General features: G+C 58.0%; 3 protein-coding genes and 1 non-coding gene across 11 annotated transcripts; 3 read left to right on the top strand and 1 right to left on the bottom strand.

Moving 5' to 3' along the window:
* Nucleotides 1–1,102: 1,102 nt before the first annotated feature.
* Nucleotides 1,103–1,184, bottom strand: TRNAS-GCU (transfer RNA serine (anticodon GCU)). The gene has a single exon. It is a non-coding gene; the product is annotated as a tRNA-Ser (tRNA).
* Nucleotides 1,185–1,620: 436 nt separating this feature from the next.
* B4GAT1 (beta-1,4-glucuronyltransferase 1) lies at nucleotides 1,621–3,522 on the top strand. Its single transcript, XM_032153535.2, has 2 exons — nucleotides 1,621–2,791; nucleotides 3,041–3,522. The coding sequence occupies exons 1-2, from the start codon at nucleotides 1,736–1,738 to the stop codon at nucleotides 3,230–3,232; spliced, it is 1,248 nt and encodes a 415-aa protein (XP_032009426.1). The 5' UTR covers nucleotides 1,621–1,735; the 3' UTR covers nucleotides 3,233–3,522.
* A 493-nt stretch (nucleotides 3,523–4,015) lies between these two features.
* BRMS1 (BRMS1 transcriptional repressor and anoikis regulator) lies at nucleotides 4,016–11,854 on the top strand. Of its 5 annotated transcripts, none has more exons than XM_058438960.1 (11): nucleotides 4,016–4,312; nucleotides 6,209–6,436; nucleotides 7,032–7,177; nucleotides 7,578–7,668; nucleotides 7,868–7,995; nucleotides 8,155–8,234; nucleotides 8,331–8,427; nucleotides 8,987–9,079; nucleotides 10,417–10,481; nucleotides 10,919–10,958; nucleotides 11,312–11,849. In XM_058438960.1, exons 3-11 carry the CDS (start codon nucleotides 7,039–7,041, stop codon nucleotides 11,317–11,319), a joined length of 741 nt encoding a protein of 246 aa, XP_058294943.1. In that variant the 5' UTR covers nucleotides 4,016–4,312; nucleotides 6,209–6,436; nucleotides 7,032–7,038; the 3' UTR covers nucleotides 11,320–11,849. The 5 variants fall into 5 exon arrangements, with proteins under 5 accessions (XP_058294943.1, XP_058294945.1, XP_032009428.1 ...); XM_058438962.1 differs by lacking the exon at nucleotides 6,209–6,436 and adding an exon at nucleotides 5,644–5,741; XM_058438964.1 differs by lacking the exon at nucleotides 4,016–4,312 and adding an exon at nucleotides 4,354–5,123.
* Nucleotides 11,855–12,377: 523 nt separating this feature from the next.
* On the top strand, nucleotides 12,378–18,951 carry RIN1 (Ras and Rab interactor 1). 4 transcript variants are annotated; one of them, XM_058439781.1, is made up of 10 exons: nucleotides 12,378–12,522; nucleotides 13,027–13,207; nucleotides 13,309–13,423; nucleotides 13,503–13,575; nucleotides 13,687–13,778; nucleotides 13,934–14,671; nucleotides 14,964–15,269; nucleotides 15,535–15,666; nucleotides 15,784–15,935; nucleotides 16,441–17,121. In XM_058439781.1, exons 1-10 carry the CDS (start codon nucleotides 12,512–12,514, stop codon nucleotides 16,915–16,917), a joined length of 2,277 nt encoding a protein of 758 aa, XP_058295764.1. In that variant the 5' UTR covers nucleotides 12,378–12,511; the 3' UTR covers nucleotides 16,918–17,121. The 4 variants fall into 4 exon arrangements, with proteins under 4 accessions (XP_058295764.1, XP_032009417.1, XP_032009416.1 ...); XM_032153526.2 differs by having other exon boundaries at nucleotides 12,460–12,869; nucleotides 15,150–15,269; nucleotides 16,441–18,951; XM_032153525.2 differs by having other exon boundaries at nucleotides 12,460–12,869; nucleotides 16,441–18,951.
* Nucleotides 18,952–20,763: the final 1,812 nt, after the last annotated feature.

Genomic DNA, 20,763 nt, shown 5'->3' with positions numbered 1-20,763 from the left:
TGGAATAGCAGGACAAACACTTTATCCTTATTTGAAACCCTGCCCAGTCTGTCCTGACATCCCAAAATTCAGAGCATTCTACCTTATAGGGGCCTCTCTGGCTCAGCCTAAAAAGTTGAGTAATATACGGTAACTGATTTAGCAGTGGCAGTGTCTGCCCTTCCCACGGCCTCTCCTGTTCTAAAGAGTCCACAGATGAATTAATCCACAAATACTTATTAAGAGTATAGTGGCCTGATATTGGAATGTTCAAAGCCTTCTGCTTAAGAGTTTGTGTGTGGCCGGGCGCGGTGGCTCACACCTGTAATCCCAGCACTTTGGGAGGCGGAGGTGGGCGGATCAGGAGGTCAGCAGATCCGAGACCATCCTGGCTAACACGGTGAAACTCCGTCTCTGCTAAAAATACAAAAAATTAGCCGGGCGTGCTACATGCGCTAGTAGTCCCAGCTACTCAGGGGGCTGAGGCAGGAGAATCGCTTGAACCTGGAAGGCAGAGGTTGCAGTGAGCCGAGATCACGCCACTGCGCTCCAGCCTGGGCGACAGAGCGAGAATCCGCCTCAAAAAAAAAAAAAAAAAAAAAAAAGAAAAGAAAAAAAAGAGAGATTGTGTGTGTTGGGGAGCAGGGCGTGTGGACACAAGGTCTCCGCCCTGGGACAAGTGCTGGAGAGTAGGACAAGTACCACTACTTCGGACGGGGAGGGCGATGCCTCCAATGGGGGCTTCCCTGATTCCTACAGATCATACACTGGCCCCCAACTTCACATTGACCAGAATCCCGGTTCTAGTCTTTTCCGTGCCACCAACCCCTGGGCCCTCTTTCTAGAAGGAAAGAAAACACCTTTGGTCTCTGCCCAGAGCTACAGATACCTGAAGTAGGAGCAGGCAGGAGATGGGTGGTGGATAAAGACCAGAGACTTGGGATCGAATTCCACTCTCACCCCCAGTTCAGTTTTCTTCAGCTTGCTGCTCCAAACAGGCAAGATGTGAAAATTAAGATGCCTCACCCCTCGCACCTCCATTTGAGTTTTCTCCAGCTTGCTGCTCCAAACAGGCAGGATGTGAAAATTTAGATGCTTCCCCCCAACCCCTATAAAACAGGGCCGACGAGGATGGGATTCGAACCCACGCGTGCAAAGCACAATGGATTAGCAGTCCATCGCCTTAACCACTCGGCCACCTCGTCCTACGTAAAAGAATTCTGTCCACATTCACTTCTCTCTCATCTACTCCGCACCTTCCAAGCACTACCACTTACCTCTTAACGCAGACCTCTTCGGACACAGAGGAAGGAGAAGCCGCTGAAGGAAGGGAGCGTTTTGATTTCCTTTCTGCTGAGCCCGTGCCATCCTTTACCACGCTGCAGCCGAGCTCTGCCGCGGTTTCCCTCCGAGTCCGGCCGAGCGCGCCGCGCGTTCAGAGCGCGCGCGGTCCAGGGTGCGCGCGCCGGCGGGGAGGGAGGGGACTGCGTCCCGGGAAGCCAGCGGGGCCCGAGCGAGCGGGGCGTCTCCACGGCGCGCGGCCGAGCGGCGGGGCCGTGGCTCCTCCTTCCTCGCAGGGGGCGAGCCGGCGCGCCGGGGGCTGGGGGCTGCGGCGGGCGGCGGGCGGCGGGCGGGGCTCGGCTGGCCTCGGCTCGCCTCGGCTGCGCTCGGCAGGCTGCGGTAAATCCGGGCTTGCTGCCGCTGGCGTAGTCTGTGGCCCGGTGGTCCTTGCTGCGCGCCCCGAGCCCCGAGAGCCATGCAGATGTCCTACGCCATCCGGTGCGCCTTCTACCAGCTGCTGCTGGCCGCGCTCATGCTGGTGGCGATGCTGCAGCTGCTCTACCTGTCGCTGCTGTCCGGACTGCACGGGCAGGAGGAGCAAGACCAATATTTTGAGTTCTTTCCCCCGTCCCCACGGTCCGTGGACCAGGTCAAGGCGCAGCTCCGCACTGCGCTGGCCTCTGGAGGCGTCCTGGACGCTAGCGGCGATTACCGCGTCTACAGGGGCCTGCTGAAGACCACCATGGACCCCAACGATGTGATCCTGGCCACGCACGCCAGCGTGGACAACCTGCTGCACCTGTCGGGTCTGCTGGAGCGCTGGGAGGGCCCGCTGTCCGTGTCGGTGTTCGCGGCCACCAAGGAGGAGGCGCAGCTGGCCACGGTGCTGGCTTACGCGCTGAGCAGCCACTGCCCCGACATGCGCGCCAGGGTCGCCATGCACCTCGTGTGCCCCTCGCGTTACGAGGCAGCCGTGCCCGACCCCCGGGAGCCGGGGGAGTTTGCCCTGCTGCGGTCCTGCCAGGAGGTCTTTGACAAGCTAGCCAGGGTGGCCCAGCCCGGGATTAATTATGCGCTGGGCACCAATGTCTCCTACCCCAATAACCTGCTGAGGAATCTGGCTCGTGAGGGGGCCAACTATGCCCTGGTGATCGATGTGGACATGGTGCCCAGCGAGGGGCTGTGGAGAGGCCTGCGGGAAATGCTGGATCAGAGCAACCAGTGGGGAGGCACAGCGCTGGTGGTGCCTGCCTTCGAGATCCGACGAGCCCGCCGCATGCCCATGAACAAAAACGAGCTGGTGCAGCTCTACCAGGTTGGCGAGGTGCGGCCCTTCTATTATGGGTTGTGCACCCCCTGCCAGGCACCCACCAACTATTCCCGCTGGGTCAACCTGCCGGAAGAGAGCTTGCTGCGGCCCGCCTACGTGGTACCTTGGCAGGACCCCTGGGAGCCATTCTACGTGGCAGGAGGCAAGGTGCCCACCTTCGACGAGCGCTTTCGGCAATACGGCTTCAACCGAATCAGCCAGGTGCTTATAAGGGAGAGGGCAGGGGTAATGGGGCAGGAGGGGTGGTGGGATCAGGGAGTTATGAGGAGTGGCCCTGGATGGAAAGGAGGCAATGAAGCAGGAGGGATCATAGTTCAGGAGGTGGGTGGATGGTGTGGAAGATCCAGGATACTTCCAGAGGGCTGAGGATGCTGGACTGTGGCTTTAGGGAAGTCAGTCTCAGCCCTGTCAATGTCATCAAACTTTACTAACCTGTCTTTCCTCCTACAGGCCTGCGAGCTGCATGTGGCGGGGTTTGATTTTGAGGTCCTGAACGAAGGTTTCTTGGTTCATAAGGGCTTCAAAGAAGCGTTGAAGTTCCATCCCCAAAAGGAGGCTGAAAATCAGCACAATAAGATCCTTTATCGCCAGTTCAAACAGGAGTTGAAGGCCAAGTACCCCAACTCTCCCCGACGCTGCTGAGCCCTTCCCTCCCCTAATCTGAGAAGTCAGCCTCTTGGCTCCTCAGGCCACCATTTAGGCCTGACTGGGGTAAGAAATGTCGCTCCACTTTACAGAGGTAGCTGTGGTGTTGAAACACTGGACTTGAATATGGGGTGCTGGGATCGAGTCCTAGCTTTACCACTAACTAGCTGTGTGGCCTTGAGTAAATCCCGTTACCTCTCTGAGCCTCGGTTACCCTGTCTGTAAAAAGGGAGGTGAGAATACCTACCTCACGGAACTGTTGGGAGGCTCAGATGAGATGCTATATGTGAAAACATTCTGTAAGCTTCGTACAAATGTGAAGTATTAATATTATCGCAGTATTATTATTGTTGTTATTATTATTGTTGTTATTAACAATCTTGGATGGGTAGTAGGAGAGCAAAAAGTATGAATGGGATGGAGCTAAAAAGTCTGAATACTTAATGAAATGGACTTTTGGGAAAGAAATCAGATGAAGGCATAAAATTTAGTTCTTAGCTCTTGAACAGAAGCCTAAAATTCCTGGTTCTCTCAGGCCTTCGCCCTCAAGGGTTCTGGAGGAGGGAAGGGTCTGCAGGCTCCATGGGTGACAGCCTGAGATCTGTCCCTTCAACAGGCTGGGCTGGGTATGTGCCTACTGATGACAATGTGTAAATAAATGCGTGTTCACACCCACAGCTGGCTCCGTTACTCTCCTGAGCTGGGGGTGGGGGGATCGGGGCCAGCTTCTCCCCTTGCAAGCCGTGGGGAGATGGCCGCGGACGAAGGGCACCGTCTGCAAAGCACTGAAACATCTGGGCCTTCCCTGCAGGCCGAAGGCCTGCGCGAATGTCGGCCAGTTACTATGGAGACCGGCCCGCGGTATCCCAGCATGCCTCGGGACCAAACTGTCCAATTGTGAGCATCCCCGACGGTCGCCTCCTGATGACGCACACGGAAGCACCGATAGGCTCTGCCTCCCGGAGAAAAGGGAGCCGCGCAGCGCCTACGGGAGTCCGGCGGCAGCAGCCGGTACCGGCAACCACGGGCACCTTTCAGGGAATCTCGGTCGTGAGGCCAGAGGCCCCAGTCCCCGCGGTGCGTATCGCCATGCATGGCTTTTGGTTCGGCCTCTCCGGTTAGTTGAGCAGGGCCGACACAATCTCCTCCTCCGAGGCCGAAGCAGAGATTTAACCGGCCTGACGCGTGCTGGGCTGCGGGCGAGCCAGCGATATTCCGGCCCGCTCCGGCGCATCTAGAAGGGAGTGGGAGGCCCCCTGGGCGCTGCGGAGAAGCTGGGTTGACCTCTGCGAGAGTGGGGAGGGTCTGCCTACCCTAGGGCACTGCCCCGGAGGAGCTGCCATTCTGAAAAGATAAATTGCCTGTGTACAGCGCTTTACAGTGTGCTTTTCCATCCCTTACCACCTGCGAGCTCCTCCACACTCAGAGCAGGAATGGTTATCCGCTTTTTGCACCCGGGGTAAGGTGGGAAGGTTGTGACTTAACTCACTCATAATCAGAACCAGCTGGAGGAAAGAAAGGCTTCTGGAAGAGATAGACTTAAGCTGCGTCTTACAAAGTGAATATACTAACAGTGAAGAGGCATTGCAAATGTTGGGAACTGAGGCTTGATAACGGGAAAGATGAAGCTGGTTTAGAGAACCGAGCCTTTCAAGTCAGGTGCAGGTTATTAGTGAAATTGTTGAGGAATATGACTAAACGCTCACCTAGGCCAGGCTTACTATACACAACTTGAACTGGTGTCAAGGAAAGTTTGCTACCATTACGGGGACCTGGGACTACCGAAAAGTAAAAGCTAATGTCTGCCTCACAAAAAAAATTTTTGTTAAATTTGTATTTGCAAATCCTCCAGTCATCAAGTGAACCAGCACTGTGCTAGGTAAATAAGGTACGTGTGCAGCCCCTGCCCTAGTGAGGCTCATAGACTGACTGGGGGGACAGACATGAGAACAGGCAAATAGATATAAACAAAGCTTCCTGGAGGGAGTGGTGTCCGCAGTGTTCTAAAGGACTACAAAGCAGTGTCCAGAGAAGTTGGAAGAACAATAAAATAGAAGCCTGCAGGGGGTTGAGAGATTATCTGCTGAGAGGACTGTTTTCTTCTTAGGTGATCTCTTGGGAGTACTTGGCACTATCAGTACAATTACTACTTGGCAGTACTTGGCTTTCTTCTAAAACTCTCTTTCTTCCGACTTCGGGTTTTGCCTCCTCCTTTGTAGGGGTCTCCTCATCTGCCCCTTTGGTGACCCTGGGCGTCTTCTGATCGCACACATTGTGCCTTGCTAGTCGCACCTTCTCCTGTGGCATGAAGAACTTGCTGTATGCTGACAACCAAATCCCTGCAGCTCAGATTTCTCATTGAGACTTAGACCCATGTTCCCCCAGCTGCTTTCCTTCTCTTATTTCAGGGTCTTTGCTACTGACTGTACCTGCAATATTCCCTCAATAAGTGCAGCTCACCCAGCTGGTCCATCTTTGGAAGCCTCCCTGCTGCATCGGGCTCCAGGTCCTGGTTATATACCCCTCCCTTATGCCCCTGGTCTTAACTCTTCTCCTACCATGGTTATAGTGTGCTCCTTTGCCCCTCTCTCCCAGGAACTTGTAAACTCCGTGAGGTAAAAGAGTCACACTTGGGCCCCTGCATACCATAGCGTCTGACGGTACCTAGCATATGTTAGATGTTCAATACATGTTAGATGAGTCAGTAAAAGAAGGAATGCTTACCAGTGTTCAGTGTTGCTGAGCATACAATTAAAATAAGCACTGAAAAATATTGGCATTAGCCACAAGGAAGTCATTGGTTAATGCTACGGGATCAGTTTCAGCTGAGATTGATGACATCAAACAAGTGGGAGGTGAAAGTAGGAACAGCCAGTGTTCATGAGACCTTGAAAAGTGTAACTGTGAAGTGGCAAACGGAGCAGTTAGGTGGAATGGATGAGGTTTTGTGTTTCTGTGTTTTGTTAATGCTAGGAAATACCCAAGCACATCTAAAGTTTCATGGGAAGGAGGCTGCTAAGAGTTAGAAGCTGAAGACACAGAAAAGAGAGGGGAGCACTGATGACCTGCGGTCCAAGAGGAAGCAGAAGGAGATGGGATTTGATCCAGAGCACAATGAAAGACAAGGAGATTGTAACGTTATCTGGAAGAGAAGCCAAGGGCATTATAGGCAGAAGGAACAGCTGAGGCAGAGGGCGGAAGGTAGAAGTGCAAGCACTAGCCATTATATGGTGGGATGAAGGAGCTGGACTGGTAGGTCAAATCCAGTCTGGGAAAGACCTTGAAAGCCCCAGTTAGAAATTTAGGTCGAGTTCGGGTGTGGTGGTGGGTGCCTGTAATCTCACTACTCGGGAGGCTGAGGCAGGAGAATCGCTTGAACCCAGGAGGAGGAGGTTGCAGTGAGCTGAGATCATGTCACTGCACTCCAGCCTGGCAACAGAGCGAGATGCTGTCTCAAAAAATAAGAAGAAAAGAAATTTAGGTCCAGTTGCAAAGGCAGTGGAGAGTGCCCCCTGGGCCTTTCCTTTCTGTGGATCACAGCCTTGGCCAGTATTCCTAGGATTAGGATCACCAGTGACATCCAAGAGCAGGAGCAGTTCCACAGCTCCCAGCCTTCTGTGAGAGGTGCAGATGGCCATTTGCACCCTTGTCACCCAGTTTGTGCTCAAGGTGTGGCCAGGCCAGTCACTTCCCTGGCTTTCCCCATCTGGGATCAGGTTGGGTTCAGCTCCCTGCTGCCTCTTTCCCCCTCTGAGCTGTGGGCAGCCATAAGTGATAGCTCCATTCCTTCTCCCAGAGTCCAGATGCCCATCCAGCCTCCAAGCAAAGATACAGAAGAGATGGAAGCAGAGGGTGATTCTGCTGCTGAGATGAATGGGGAGGAGGAAGAGAGCGAGGAGGAGCGGAGCGGCAGCCAGACAGAGTCAGAAGAGGAGAGCTCTGGTGAGCCCCTACATACACACACACACACACACAGCCCCTATACACAAGCATGCACTCACATGCACACGCATGCACACACAGCCCCTACACACAAGCACGCACACGCACACAGCCCCTACACACAAGCACACATGCACACACACAGCCCCTACACACAAGCATGCACGCACACACACACAGCCCCTTCACACAAGTACACATGCACACAGCCCCTTCACACAAGCATGCATGCACATGCACACACAGCCCCTACACACAAGCACACACACAGCCCCTTCACACAAGCACGCATGCGTGCACACACACACACAGGCCCTACACACATGCAGGACGCACATGCACACATGCGGGTACCCACCACTCCTCCCCAGAGCTAGCCCTTACTGGCCTCTTGTCCCAGAGATGGATGATGAGGACTATGAGCGACGCCGCAGCGAGTGTGTCAGTGAGATGCTGGACCTAGAGAAGCAGTTCTCGGAGCTAAAGGAGAAGTAAGCATGGGGACACCTTGGGCTGGGTCTGCGAGGATCTGGGATGAGGAGGTGGCGGGCCTGGTACTGGGCAGGTATGGTTGGTGTCCAGGAAGTGCACGCCTAACAGCGGGCTTGCTGTGGAATGGGTGCTGGGTACGTGTTTGCCCAGGAGTGATGGGTGAGCAAATGGGTGTACGGTTGCCTTTTTACCACCCAGGTTGTTCAGGGAACGACTGAGTCAGCTGCGGTTGCGGCTGGAGGAAGTGGGGGCTGAGAGAGCCCCTGAATACACGGAGCCCCTTGGAGGGCTGCAGCGGAGCCTCAAGATTCGCATTCAGGTGGCAGGTCTGTGGGTGGTTCTGCACCCGCTTCCCCTCCCAGAACCCATGGCACCCTGTCCCCTTCCTCTCTCGTTCCTGCCCGGCCTTGCGCTTTGCTCTCAGCCCTCCTATGTGGGCACCGGGCTCCCCAGCCAAGCAGGGACCCTCCTCCCTTTCTCTGCAGGGATCTACAAGGGCTTCTGTCTGGATGTGATCAGGAATAAATATGAATGTGAGCTGCAGGGAGCCAAACAGCACCTGGAGGTGGGCCTGATTGGGCACACTGGGGGCGAGGTGGGGCGCAAGGCCTGAAGTGGCCCCACCCCATCCGCCCTGCTGAGCTTTTGCCCCCTCTTCCAGAGTGAGAAGCTGCTGCTCTATGACACGCTGCAGGGGGAGCTGCAGGAGCGGATCCAGAGGCTGGAGGAGGACCGCCAGAACCTGGACCTCAGCTCTGGTGAGCACGAGAGCCTGGGCATCCTGGAACTGGGCCTGGCTCTGTCAACGCCCACCCCTCTTTGGACTTTAGATGTCCTAAAGTCAAGGGGACAGTCAGAGGACCTGCCTCTTGGGGTCAGTGTGAGGACTGAAGGAGACCAGGCCTGGAAAGGGCCTGGCACACAATGGGGGCTCAGGCAGAGTGGGTCTCCCTGTCCTCTTCTGCCCCTTCTCTTTCCAAAACAGGTATCAGTGTGACATGCAGTCACATGCAATAGCTCTAGTCCCCTCCATGTTCATAGTACCTGTGTTCATGTGGAGTCCTGGGGTGGCAGGAATTGTCGTTATCGCACTCCACTAAACAGATGAGGCTCACAGAAGTGCAGCGGCCTCTTCCCAGGGTTGTGCAGCTGTGCAGGCAGGACCTGAACAGCCCTAAGGGGCTTCTACCCCAAGCCCAGGGTGGTGATGGGGCAGGGGAGATGAGGCCAGGCTGGCCCATGGTGCGGGCAGAGGCTACAGAAAAGGGAGTATCCTGTGGGCCAGCACCCCAATTCTAACTGTGGGTCTGGGGGCAGAATGGTGGGACGACAAACTGCACGCCAGAGGCAGCTCCAGGTCTTGGGACTCCCTGCCACCCAGCAAGAGGAAGAAGGCACCTCTGGTTTCTGGTATCCTTTCACCCAGCGTGGCCTAAAAGTGGGCAGGATGTTTCGGTCACCTCCAGACCCGGGGGAGGGGGTTGGAGGGGACATGGAGGACAGTCACACTAGATGCACTCATGGTTGCTTGGTGTCATGTGAACATGTCCAGGCAAATCCAGCTGTCAGCAATTTCATACAGGGTCCTGGGTCTCTCTGGGCTATGTGGACCCTAGGAAAACAGAAACGGGCTGGGCTCCGTGCTCACATCTATAGTCCTAGCACTTTGGGAGGCCAAGGCGGGTAGATTGCTTGGGCCCAGGAGTTCATTTCGAGACCAGCTTGGGCAACATGGTGAAACCCATTTCTAGAAAAAAATAACAAAAATAGCCAGGCATGGTGGTGTACACCTATAGTCCCAGCTACTCTGAAGGCTGAGGCAAGAGGATTGCTTGAGCCTGAGAGATCAAGGCTGCAGTGAGCCGTGATGGTGCCACTGCACTCAAGCCTGAGTGAGGTTTGGCCTTTGAGGCCTTTCCATCTCCTGGGGTTGTCCAAGCGGGTTCCCAGCTTTCCCTGGGGAGTCTTTGCTCATATCCCACCCTCCTCTTGGAAGTCCTGCCTGTCCTGACTGTCCAGGGCTCATCTCAAACGTTACCTCCTCTGTGAGGCCTCTTCTGGTCTTACCCTAGTGCCTATGGCTTCACTCTCCTGTGTGCTTCTGTGCCCTACCATGGGGTACCCACATGCCAGAGGGCACCGGCTGCCTCCGCCCTTCTCTAGGCAGGGCTAGCTTAAGCTTAGTCCAGGGCCTGCTGTGCTTTCATCTGTCCTGGCAGAGCTGAGTCCTCCTGCCCCCCCCCGAGGGCATTCCTGCAGCAGCCAGTCTTAGTCATTATGGCTACCTGGTGCTGGAGAGCAGGCCCAGGCAGGGAGGGAGGAATCTGGAAGGCCATGACTTGAGCGAATGGAAGGTGAAGGCATGGAGACATCAGGTAGGGAGCACTGGGGGAGGGGGAGTTGTCTCTGAAGGGACAAGCCTTGCGTCTGTCTTTGGATCAGGGAAGGGGCCAGGTCAGGGCCAGTGCTGCAGGGTGAGATAGGATGGGCCTCAGCCAGCTGACCTCAAGACGAGGTGAGGGTGAGCAAGGGATGGGGAACAACACTTGGTGTCCTCCATAGACTTGGTTCCAGGAGGACCTCCGGAACCAGGGGGCTAAGAGGTAGGAGATGGAACCTGAGCTCGGACCCAGGTCCTCAGCTCCCACTCCATGCTGTCCGCTGTACCCCCACTCCTGAATGTCAGGTGGGTGGCCCTGCCCTCGTCACCTGCCACCTCCACTGGGCTTCCTTGACCCCCACCACAGGCCCATACATCGTGTACATGCTTCAAGAGATCGACATCCTGGAGGACTGGACGGCCATCAAAAAGGTGGGGCCACTGCTGCCCACGTGACCTGCCCCACCTCAGGGCCCCCCACCCTGGCAGCAGCTCTGCCATCTGCAGGCCTGGGAGTTCTCTGCTCACCAAGCCTCCCCCATCTTCAGCCCAGGGTCCCTGGATCGCAGTTGGCTCACAAGTCCTCTTGCTCGAAGCGGCCCTGGGAAAAGGGATTTCTAGTCTGTGTCAGCCCCTTCCTGTTCCAGGGCAGGTTTTGATGGGGTGGGAGGGTGGCGGGGAGGCGGGAGAGCCGCTGAGCTGGCCAGCGGTCAGGAGCATGGGAGCTCTGCTTGGGTGGGGCCTGTGCTCCCGGCCCTGGGGGCACAGCACTGAGGCAGCAGCCGACAGGCCACAGAGGTGGGGGTTTGGGCGGGGATTGCCAAGCTGGAGGTGGGCTCTCAGGGGGGCTTTTCTTCTCACCCACCCAGGCTAGGGCAGCTGTGTCCCCTCGGAAGAGAAAATCGGATGGTAAGAACCATGGCTGTTGCACGGCCTCCCCTGCCCCCTTGCCATCCCCTTTCCTCAGCTCAGCCTCCAGGAAGGAGCCCAGAGAGAGGCTGTGACTGTTTCAGAATCAGTGGCCCAAGAAAGTTAGGATGGTCTAGATTTGAGGGGCTTGTGGGAGTTTGAGGAGCAGGAACCAGGATGGGGCTGGGGAAGCTCTGGGTTGATGGAGCTCGCACTCAGGAGGGGTCAGGGAGGGCCGTGGAGCTGCCCAGGAAGCCTGTCCTGGGCCAGCCCAAAGCCACTCAGTAAGTGGCTGCCTCCCTCCTTTCAGCTTCCTCACTGATGACAGTTTTCTCCTTCCCACATACGCACAGGACCTTGACCCTGCTGTTCACAGCCACAGGGACCCTCAGAGCAGCTGGCACCGCACCCAGGATTCTCATCCTCCTGCAGACAGGCGGACCCACAGGCCCCTCAGGGTCTGCCCAGCCAGGCTCCTGTGGTGCTGCTGGGCCCTCCCACTCCAGCTGGCACTGGCCTGGACTCCTCCTCTGCCCTCCTTGAGGCCTGCACAGCTGTGGCCATGTTGCTGACCTGGCCAGGCAAGGCTGCTGTCTCCATCCCTGAGCTGCCTGCCACCTCCCGCTCCTGAAGATCCACCTCTTGGGGCTCCCCTGACAGAGAAGACAGCCGAAGTCGAAGCCACATCGTCTTGCTGACCTTGGATGCAGGCTTTCCGGCCTCAGGGCCAGGGAGCCAGTTTCCACTGTGCGGGAACTCTGATCAGACGTGGGATGGGGGTCTGTTCACCCTGGCTGGAGCTGGAGGCAAGATGCCAGGCCCCCTAGGTTTTCTCAGGGCAGTTCTTGGTGTCTGCCTCTCAGATTCCAAGGACTGGAATTAAAACCTTTCCTGGGCATGCTCCGTGTGTGTGTGATTTACCTTGCAAGAGAATCAGGGCTTCCGTGGGGAGCACCTGAACCAGGCCGACTTCTGGGGTGCCTGCAGATTGCCACTCCTCGCACTATCCAGCAGAGGCTGGAGCATTGTGCGTAGGGCCAGGCTGGGGAGGGGGAGGTGGGCACTGGGCTGCCTGGCGCTGGGCAGAGTCAACATATGGCACCGGGAGAGTGCCTCGGTGGGGAGGGTGGGTGCGTGTGCTTGGAGCCTGGGTCATGTCTGCACCTGTCCCAGTTGCCTGGCAGATTGGCAAGGCAGGCTGACAGAGCCTGCGTGCGTGGGAGGCAGCCGGCAGCACCACCATGTGCTGACGACCTCACAGCCAGACTCCCCCTGGTTAGCGCTGAGTGTCAGAACCACCCCCAGAACCTCAGTTAAGCAAATAGGTTGGTTTCCATGGAGACATGGCGTATTTTCTCCATGGCAACCTGAAATCCTAAAACCCAGGTTCAGGAATGAGTCATCTATGGGCAGTAGAGGGTGCTGTCCCACAAGGCTGACCTGAGGCCAGGGGCAGATGAGCAACTGACCACAGACCCAGAGGTGCCCCCAGAGCATGGCTGGGGCCTGTGGGGACTGAGGCCGCTTAACCACTTCCCGCCCACCTGTGCAATATGAGGAGCTGGTGAGGCTGCAGGAGGCTGTGTGTGGAGGTGGCATCCCCCCAGCTGGGGCCCTCAGAGCAGGGCTAGCATGGAGGGGACCCCTGACCCCTGAAGCAGGGTCCAGAACAGAGGAGCCGGGCACTGGCCAGGCAGGGTGGACACACAAGAGTTAACTGGCGGGTGTGACAGGCGGACCGCCCTCAGGAAGTGTTACTCACTGGGGATGTGCGTGCCTTGCCTTGGGACTGGATTCTCTTCCTGAAGCAAAGGAGCTCCCAGCCATGGAAAGCCCTGGAGAGTCAGGCGCGGGCTCTCCTGGAGCCCCCAGCCCGTCCAGCTTCACTACTGGGCACCTGGCGAGAGAAAAGTTAGTGAAGTTGGCAGGGCAGCCAGGTGGGGCAGGGAGGGGCTGCGAGAGGAGGGCCTATCCGGGGATAGAGAAGGTGGGAAACCCGGGAGCGGGGAAGAGGAGAGCAAGGTCCCAGCCCCTGGCTCGATGCTCAGATCTGGGTGCCTGCCCCCAGGCCAGCCCAGGACCCACTGTATGACGTGCCCAGTGCCAGCGGCGGGCAGGCAGGCGGGCCGCAGCGGCCAGGGCGCGTTGTGAGCCTGCGGGAGCGCCTGCTGCTCACCCGGCCCGTGTGGCTGCAGCTGCAAGCCAACGCAGCGGCCGCACTGCACATGCTGAGGACCGAGCCCCCGGGGGTGAGTCTTGCCCCAACCTTCAGGGACTGGCCAGCCAGGGGTGGGAGGGAGAGGGGTGGGACGCCAAGGTCCTGAGCTGCCTGAGCCCTATCCACTTGCAGACGTTCCTCGTGCGGAAATCTAACACCCGCCAGTGCCAGGCCCTGTGCATGCGGTTGCCTGAAGCCAGCGGCCCCTCCTTCGTCTCCAGCCACTACATCCTGGAGAGCCCTGGCGGTGAGGGGCTGGCCTGGCGGGAAGGGGCTGGAAGCAGGGAGGTTCCCCAGAGAAGCACCTCACTTCCCTCCTCTCTCAGGCGTCTCCTTGGAGGGCTCGGAGCTCATGTTCCCGGACCTAGTCCAGCTCATCTGTGCCTACTGCCACACCCGGTGAGTCTGCCCGCAGGGTGCCTGGTGTCCACGGGCCCTGCTCCTTGGGACAGCCCATCCTCCCCACCCCCTTTGGCCCTCACTCCCTTCTGCTCCCCTCTCTGGCCTCAGGGACATCCTTCTCCTCCCGCTGCAGCTCCCCAGAGCCATCCACCGCGCAGCCACCCACAAAGAGCTGGAGGCCATCTCCCATCTGGGCATTGGTAAGGGCTCCTTGCCACCCATTGCACAGACGAACAAGCTGAGGCTGAGGGGAAGGGAAGGCTCGCAGCACACCGCCCGAAGCCCATGCCTTGCCTTGGTTGGGCAACTTCCCCTAACCAATCCTGGAGGCCCCAGTCAGTTTCTTGTTTTCTAGAGTTCTGGAGCTCCTCCCTCAACATCAAGGCTCAGCGGGGCCCAGCTGGAGGCCCAGTGTTGCCCCAGCTGAAGGCCCGGTCCCCTCAAGAGCTGGACCAGGGCACCGGAGCCGCCTTGTGCTTCTTCAACCCCCTGTTCCCGGGGGACCTAGGGCCCACCAAGCGGGAGAAATTCAAGAGAAGCTTCAAAGTGCGCGTGTCCACAGAGACCTCCAGCCCCCTGTCTCCACCTGCCGTGCCACCTCCCCCCATCCCCGTGCTGCCAGGGGCAGTCCCCAGCCAGACAGAGCGGCTACCCCCTTGCCAGCTGCTACGGAGGGAGAGCTCAGTGGGGTACCGCGTGCCAGCAGGCGGTGGCCCTAGCCTTCCGCCTATGCCCTCCCTCCAGGAGGTGGACTGTGGCTCCCCCAGCAGCTCCGAGGAGGAGGGGGCGCCAGGGTCCTGGGGGAGCCCAGCGACCTCACCCCACCTGGGCCGCCGGCGGCCTCTACTTAGGTCCATGAGCGCCGCCTTCTGCTCCCTACTGGCGCCGGAGCGGCAGGTGGGCCGGGCCGCGGCAGCACTGATGCAGGACCGACACACAGCCGTGGGCCAGCTGGTGCAGGACCTACTGACCCAGGTGCGGGCCAGGCCCGAGCCCCAGGAGCTGCAGGGCATCCGTCAGGCGCTGAGCCGGGCCCGGGCCATGCTGAGCGCGGAGCTGGGCCCTGAGAAGCTGCTGTCACCTAAGAGGCTGGGTGAGGCTCCGTCTCTCCATAGCTCCAGCACTGCCCCATCCGACCCTCTGCTCCCCTCCACAGTGCCAGCCTGTCTGATTCTGTTCTGCTGCTTTATAAACCCACCTTGTCTTACCACTGTTCGAGAGAGTTCCATCCCCTCTCTCCCCCAACTCTTCTGTCTCACCCAGGCTACCTCCTCCTGCTTTCCTTGCCTCTCCTCCCATATTCTACCCCTGCTCCCTTCTCCCCCTGGCCTCTGCCCCCCATACCCCCAGTCTTCCCCTGACCCCTCCCTGTCCCTCCTCGGCAGAACATGTCCTGGAGAAGTCATTGCACCGCTCTGTGCTCAAGCCTCTCCGGCCCATCCTGGCAGCCCGCCTGCGGCGCCGGCTTGCCGCAGACGGCTCCCTGGGCCGCCTAGTTGAGGGCCTCCGCCTGGCCCGGGCCCAGGGCCCCGGAGCCTTCGGGTCCCACTTGAGCCTGCCCTCCCCAGTAGAGATGGAGCAGGTGCGCCAGAAGCTGCTGCAGCTGCTCCGCACCTACTCACCCAGCGCCCAGGTCAAGCGGCTCCTGCAGGCCTGCAAGCTGCTCTACATGGCCCTGAGGACCCAGGAAGGTATGTCCCTGCCACCACCTCACCCTGCCCTGCCCCTTTGTCAGAGGTGGGCCCCCCAGCGGCAGGTCCCCAGGACCCTGGAACAGCCCTGCGGGAGAGAATGAGCCCACCCTCCCCTCTTGCAGATGGTGAAACTGAGGCCTAGAGAGGAGCGCATCCTCTCCAAAGTCCCTCAATGGGGGGGGACTAGGTCGTGGGGAGGGGTCACTGCCTAAGGCAAGTCCCCACAGGGGAGGGGGACTGCCTCTCACCATGTCGCCCACAGGGGAGGGCGCGGGTGCCGACGAGTTCCTGCCTCTGCTGAGCCTCGTCTTGGCCCACTGTGACCTTCCTGAGCTGCTGCTAGAGGCCGAGTACATGTCGGAGCTGCTGGAGCCCAGCCTGCTCACCGGAGAGGGTGAGGGACCCCCATCCACTTCCCTGTCTGCGTGGGCCCTGAATCAGCAGGGAAGGGGAGAGGGGATGGGGTGCCCCACACCCAGCCTGAGCCGTGTTCTTCCACCCTGTGTCCCAGGTGGCTACTACCTGACCAGCATCTCTGCCAGCCTGGCCCTGCTGAGTGGCCTGGGTCAGGCCCACACCCTCCCACTGAGCCCCGCGCAGGAGCTACGGCGCTCCCTCAGCCTCTGGGAGCAGCGCCGCCTGCCTGCCACCCACTGCTTCCAGGTAACAGGCCCTCCACCGTGTCCTCAGAGCCAGACACCATCCCCACCTTTTACCTTCCTGTCCTTGGTGAAGAGTCCAGACTCCGTAGCCAGATCCTGGGTTCTAATCCTGGCTCTGCCACTGGGTTGTGGGGACTTGGGCAAGTTATTGAACTACTTTGTGCCTCAGTTTTCTCATCAGTAAAATGGGGTAATAGGACCTACCTCCTGGGGTTGACGTGAAGATTAAATGAGTTAATGCAGGAGAGCGCTTGGGGCACAAAGTACTCACTATCAAAGCTTCGTCTCAGGCTTGTGAGCTCCCTACTGGGCTGTCCTTGCACCTGCGGCTGTGGCCCACAAGCCGACCCCTGGAGCTCACAGAGCTTTTGCCGCTTGCTTCTCCCACTGGATTTCCACCTCCCCACCCTGTCCCTGCACAGCCCAGAAGGCTGATGGCTCAGCCTTGGAGCCAGATGCATGCCAGCCAGGGCTGAGTACTTGTTTTTGCTTCTCCTCCTGCATAGCACCTCCTCCGAGTAGCCTATCAGGATCCCAGCAGTGGCTGCACCTCCAAGACCCTGGCCGTGCCCCCACAGGCCTCGATCGCCACCCTCAACCAGCTCTGTGCCACCAAGTTCCGAGTGACCCAGCCCAACACTTTTGGCCTCTTCCTGTACAAGGAGCAGGGCTACCACCGCCTGCCCCCTGGAGCCCTAGCCCACAGGCTGCCCACCACTGGCTACCTTGTCTACCGCCGGGCAGAGTGGCCTGAGACCCAGGGGGCTGCAACAGAGGAAGAGGGCAGTGGGCAGTCAGAGGCAAGAAGCAGAGGGGAGGAGCAAGGGTGCCAGGGAGATGGGGACGCTGGGGTCAAAGCCAGCCCCAGGGACATTCGGGAACAGTCTGAGACAACTGCTGAAGGGGGCCAGGGTCAAGCCCGGGAAGGCCCTGCTCAGCCAGGGGAACCAGAGGCAGACGGAAGCCGGGCAGCAGAGGAGTAGCTTGAAGTGGCCAGAAGGGTCATTCGGGGCGGGAGACCCGAGCCTGCTGAGAAATCCTTTTAGCGCCAGCAGCCCCACCCAGGGCCCTGTGCTGTGTCTGCCACCACCTTTGTCTGATACTTGTCTCCAGGGAAGCTGGGGGAACTGCCACATCTGAGGAACTGGAATAAAGATGAGGGGGCTTGGGGGACCCCCAGACTGTGTGCCCAAGACCCCTTGCCTCTTGTTCTTCTCCCCCAGCTGAGGGTGAGCCAGCCTGCAATGGGGAGTGTGCCAAGTGGGGATGAATCCGACGGATGCCCAACCTCTGACGTGGAGAGGGTGATGGTCTCAGTTCCTTTTACCCTTCCCCTCATGGGCATGGCTGAGGCAGGGCTCCACCCAAGTATCCCCCACCAGGCTGGGACTTCCAGACCCTAAAAGGTTCCAATGGCTCTTAGGTGTCAGGAGGATTTAGAGAGGCCACACAACAGCAGCAAAGGCTCGGGGCCCACCCCTGTCCTGGACACCCGAAGGACCTGCACCTGCAAGCCTCAGTACTCTCATCTGTAAAGTAGGGACACTATTGCTGCCCTGCTCGGCTCCCAGAAGTGTCCCAGTAATCAAAATGGGTGATTTTGCTACAAGCAGAGCTCATGGCAGAAAGGGAGGGAGAGAGCTGGGCTGCTAACTCTCTCCCGGAGTCCACTCTCTGCCAGACAAGGCTCCCACCTGCTGACGCCACTTCAGGGAGGTTATTCCCCTGGAAATCAGGCCCTGGGGAGAAAGTACCCAAGTTACAGTCTCTCCCCAAGATTTGGAGTCCTCCCAGGCCCTCCAGCATCTCTGGGGAGATCCACCAGCTGGCAGATAAGCTTCCAGAATGGAGAGGGGGCTCAGAAACCATGGTCTCTGCACTAAACTCTTGGCCCTCACAAAAGCTTTACTTGGCCATGGCTTGTTGGGCCCGCTGAGGGTCAGGAAAGTGATTCCCAGGATGTCATACAGCAAGTCCTTAAGGGTTCCCCCACCCAAACCAGGGCATCAGGTTTCAACTCCACCCTCCATTCTAAGCCACCCACAAAGGCCAGGGCAGCCCCCAAGGAAGCCCAGAGCAGGCAGCAAATCCAAACAAGGAAAAGTGCCTACGATCAACCACGAGGGGGCGTGCACGGCCCGGGAAGCTGCCGAGAGGGTGACCATCCAGGGGTGAAGGCGCCTGCAAGGCTGCAGCAGCACAGGGGGGTCCCGGGCCTTGTAGTCCGGCAGCGTCAGGCAACCTGGGGACAGCGCAGGGGCCAAGGCTGCTGGCCCCCAGGTCCCTTAGATTCTGGGATCTGGGTAAGGCCAGCCTCTTGGGGGCCATCCCCAGGAAGGAAGGAATTGTCCCCCCATGGAGGACGACCCCAGAGGCTCTCTCCTCGGGCACTGAGCACAGAGGGGACGTCAGCCCAAATGTCAGACATGACAACTGGGAGGTAGAAATCGTGGACTTTGACTTTTTGGGTTTTTTTGTTCGTTTGTTTGTTTGAGATGGAGTTTTGCTCTGTCGCCCTGGCTAAAGTGCAGTGGTGCAATCTCAGCTCACAGCAACCTTCACCTCCCAGTTCAAGTGATTCTCCTGCCTCAGCCTCCCGAGTAGCTGGGACTACAGGTGTGCACCACCACACCTGGCTAATTTTTGTGTTATTAGTAGAGACGGGGTTTCCCCATGTTGGCCAGGCTGGTCTCAAACTCCCGACCTCAGGTGATCTGCCTGCCTTGGTCTCCCAAAGTACTGGGATTATAGGCGTGAGCTACCGCACCCAGCCAGACATTGACTTTCAGATGAGCAGTCCAGATACAGCCCAGTTGCAGGGCTCCCCTTTTTTTGTAACTAGGTCACCAGCAGCTCTTCCCTCCCCACTTCCATGCCCTCCCAAGGTTCTCACTGATAGGAAGTGTCCTGTTGGCTCTTCTGTCCTTCCTCCTTGTTTCACCACGCACCCCTAGTGCCTCACACAGTCCAATGCTGAGCACAAATGCCATAGGTGCTCAATAAATGTTGTTCACTGATTGGAGTTTGATAACCAGGAGTGAGGGACAGTGAGGCAGAAACCTGGGGAGTATAAGGGAGGACTGGGTTCTGGGAATCAAACACAGGATGTGTCAAGCTCAGTCCCAGAGGAAGGACCTGGAATGTTTGTAGAGGGTGCTCGGAGGATCCCAGGGGCCGGATGTAAAACTGGTCTCATGGGAATGAGGCTCTGGGGCCTCTGCAAGCCCTTCCCACCCTTGCCAGGCTCAGCATGACCTGACCCCCTCCCTGCCCTCCCCAGTGATGGGGCACCACAGGGAGCTGCTGCTGCCTGGGTCTTGTGGTTTTTCTTCTCAAGAAACTCTGGGCTGGGCCTGGTGGCTCACACCTGTAATCCCAACACTTTGGGAGGCCGAGGTGGGTGGATCACCTGAGGTCAGGAGTTCAAGACCAGCCTGGCCAGCAGGGTGAAACCCCGTCTCCACTAAAAATACAAAAATTAGCCAGGCGTCATGGCAGGCACCTGTAGTCCCAGCTACTGGGGGAGGCTGAGGCAAGAGAATCACTTGAACCCGGGAGGTAGAGGTTGCAGTGACCCAAGATCACACCACTGCACTCCACCCTGGGCAACAGAGCAAGACTCCATCTCAAAAAAAAGAAAAAGAAAAGAAAACAAAAAAGAAACTGATTGGTCAGGGGTCCAGGCCAAATCAGCATCAACAAGATTATGATCTTGGGGCAGAGCCTCCAGGCAAGGCAGACAATGATAGGCCAGTGTAAGACCAGTCTCATTAGCCCCATTTTACAGATGAGAAAACTCAGACTTGCTCAGGGAAAGTGCCTTGTTACAGGACAAAGGGCTCAGATACCAGGTTCTGCAGTCCTTCAAAGCAGAGGGGCTGATTTATATGTCTACTCAGCACATCTATCAAATGTCTGTTATAGGTCGGGTGAGGTGGCTCAGGCCTGTAATCCTAGCACTCTGGGAGGCCGAGGTAGGCAGATCACCTGAGGTCAGGAGTTCAAGACCAGCCTAGCCAACATGGTGAAACCCCATCGCTACTAAAAATATAGAAATCAGCTGGGCAGGGTGGCTCACGCCTGTAGTTCCAGCTACTTGGGAGGCTGAGACAGGAGAATTGCTTGAACCTGGGAGGTGGAGGTTGCAGTGAGCTGAGATCACACCACTGCATTCCAGCCTGGGCGACAGAGCAAGACTCCAAAAACAAAATCAAACAATAACAACAACAACAACAACAAAAGTGTCTGTTATAGACCAAGCACCAAGCGCCCCCAGCTCCAGCCAAGGGGAAACAGGTCGCATCTCTCCATTTGCATGGTGTGATCTGGGTGGTAACTGAAAGCTCACTGTGTCCTAGGGATTCCATGCCACCCCTTCCCCAGCCTTTGTCCTTATGGAAAAAGAAGCCAAGGCTCCAAGAGGTGACATGCCTGGCCCAGCGTCCACTGCTGCAAGGCAAGACTGGAACTCTGACGTTTGGATCTATTAAAGAGCAGCCGGGTCATTTCCTTACTTGGAAACGTTGCCCTTATCACTCCTAAAGTCACGGTGGTTCTGTATGCAAGTTTATTGTCTGTTTCCCTCACTAGAATGCCAGAGCCAACCCCGCCTTGTTCGCAGCTAAATCTCAAGGGCCTTGAACAATGCCCGGGCCAGAACTGGCACTTGTAAGTCTATGTGAAATGACCGATTCGGAAAGACGCAGCCTAAACCGTCCCTCCGCTTTCCTGGGGTGCAGGGTGGCGCACCCTTCATCGCTGCCACCAGGGGGCAGAGCGCGCCTCATTCCTGGCCACGTGCAGGGTCCCCTCCGCTGAGGCGGAGGACC

Source organism: Hylobates moloch, unplaced genomic scaffold (assembly GCF_009828535.3).
Source record: "Hylobates moloch isolate HMO894 unplaced genomic scaffold, HMol_V3 SCAFFOLD_5, whole genome shotgun sequence".
Taxonomy (NCBI): domain Eukaryota; kingdom Metazoa; phylum Chordata; class Mammalia; order Primates; family Hylobatidae; genus Hylobates; species Hylobates moloch.
Note: the sequence above shows the minus strand (reverse complement) of the source record. Positions and strands in the feature narration are given on the sequence as shown.

Bases quoted from the DNA above. Each gene is read 5' to 3' on its own strand.
- B4GAT1 (XM_032153535.2), top strand. From the start codon at position 1,736: ATGCAGATGTCCTACGCCATCCGGTGCGCCTTCTACCAGCTGCTGCTG. The intron at 2,792-3,040 runs GTGCTTATAAGG...TTCCTCCTACAG, and splicing joins GCTTCAACCGAATCAGCCAG to GCCTGCGAGCTGCATGTGGC.
- BRMS1 (XM_032153537.2), top strand. From the start codon at position 7,039: ATGCCCATCCAGCCTCCAAGCAAAGATACAGAAGAGATGGAAGCAGAG. The intron at 7,996-8,154 runs GTCTGTGGGTGG...CTTTCTCTGCAG, and splicing joins GATTCGCATTCAGGTGGCAG to GGATCTACAAGGGCTTCTGT. The intron at 8,235-8,330 runs GTGGGCCTGATT...CCCCTCTTCCAG, and splicing joins GAGCCAAACAGCACCTGGAG to AGTGAGAAGCTGCTGCTCTA.
- RIN1 (XM_032153525.2), top strand. From the start codon at position 12,784: ATGGAAAGCCCTGGAGAGTCAGGCGCGGGCTCTCCTGGAGCCCCCAGC. The intron at 13,576-13,686 runs GTGAGTCTGCCC...CTCTGGCCTCAG, and splicing joins TGTGCCTACTGCCACACCCG to GGACATCCTTCTCCTCCCGC. The intron at 15,936-16,440 runs GTAACAGGCCCT...CCTCCTGCATAG, and splicing joins CTGCCACCCACTGCTTCCAG to CACCTCCTCCGAGTAGCCTA.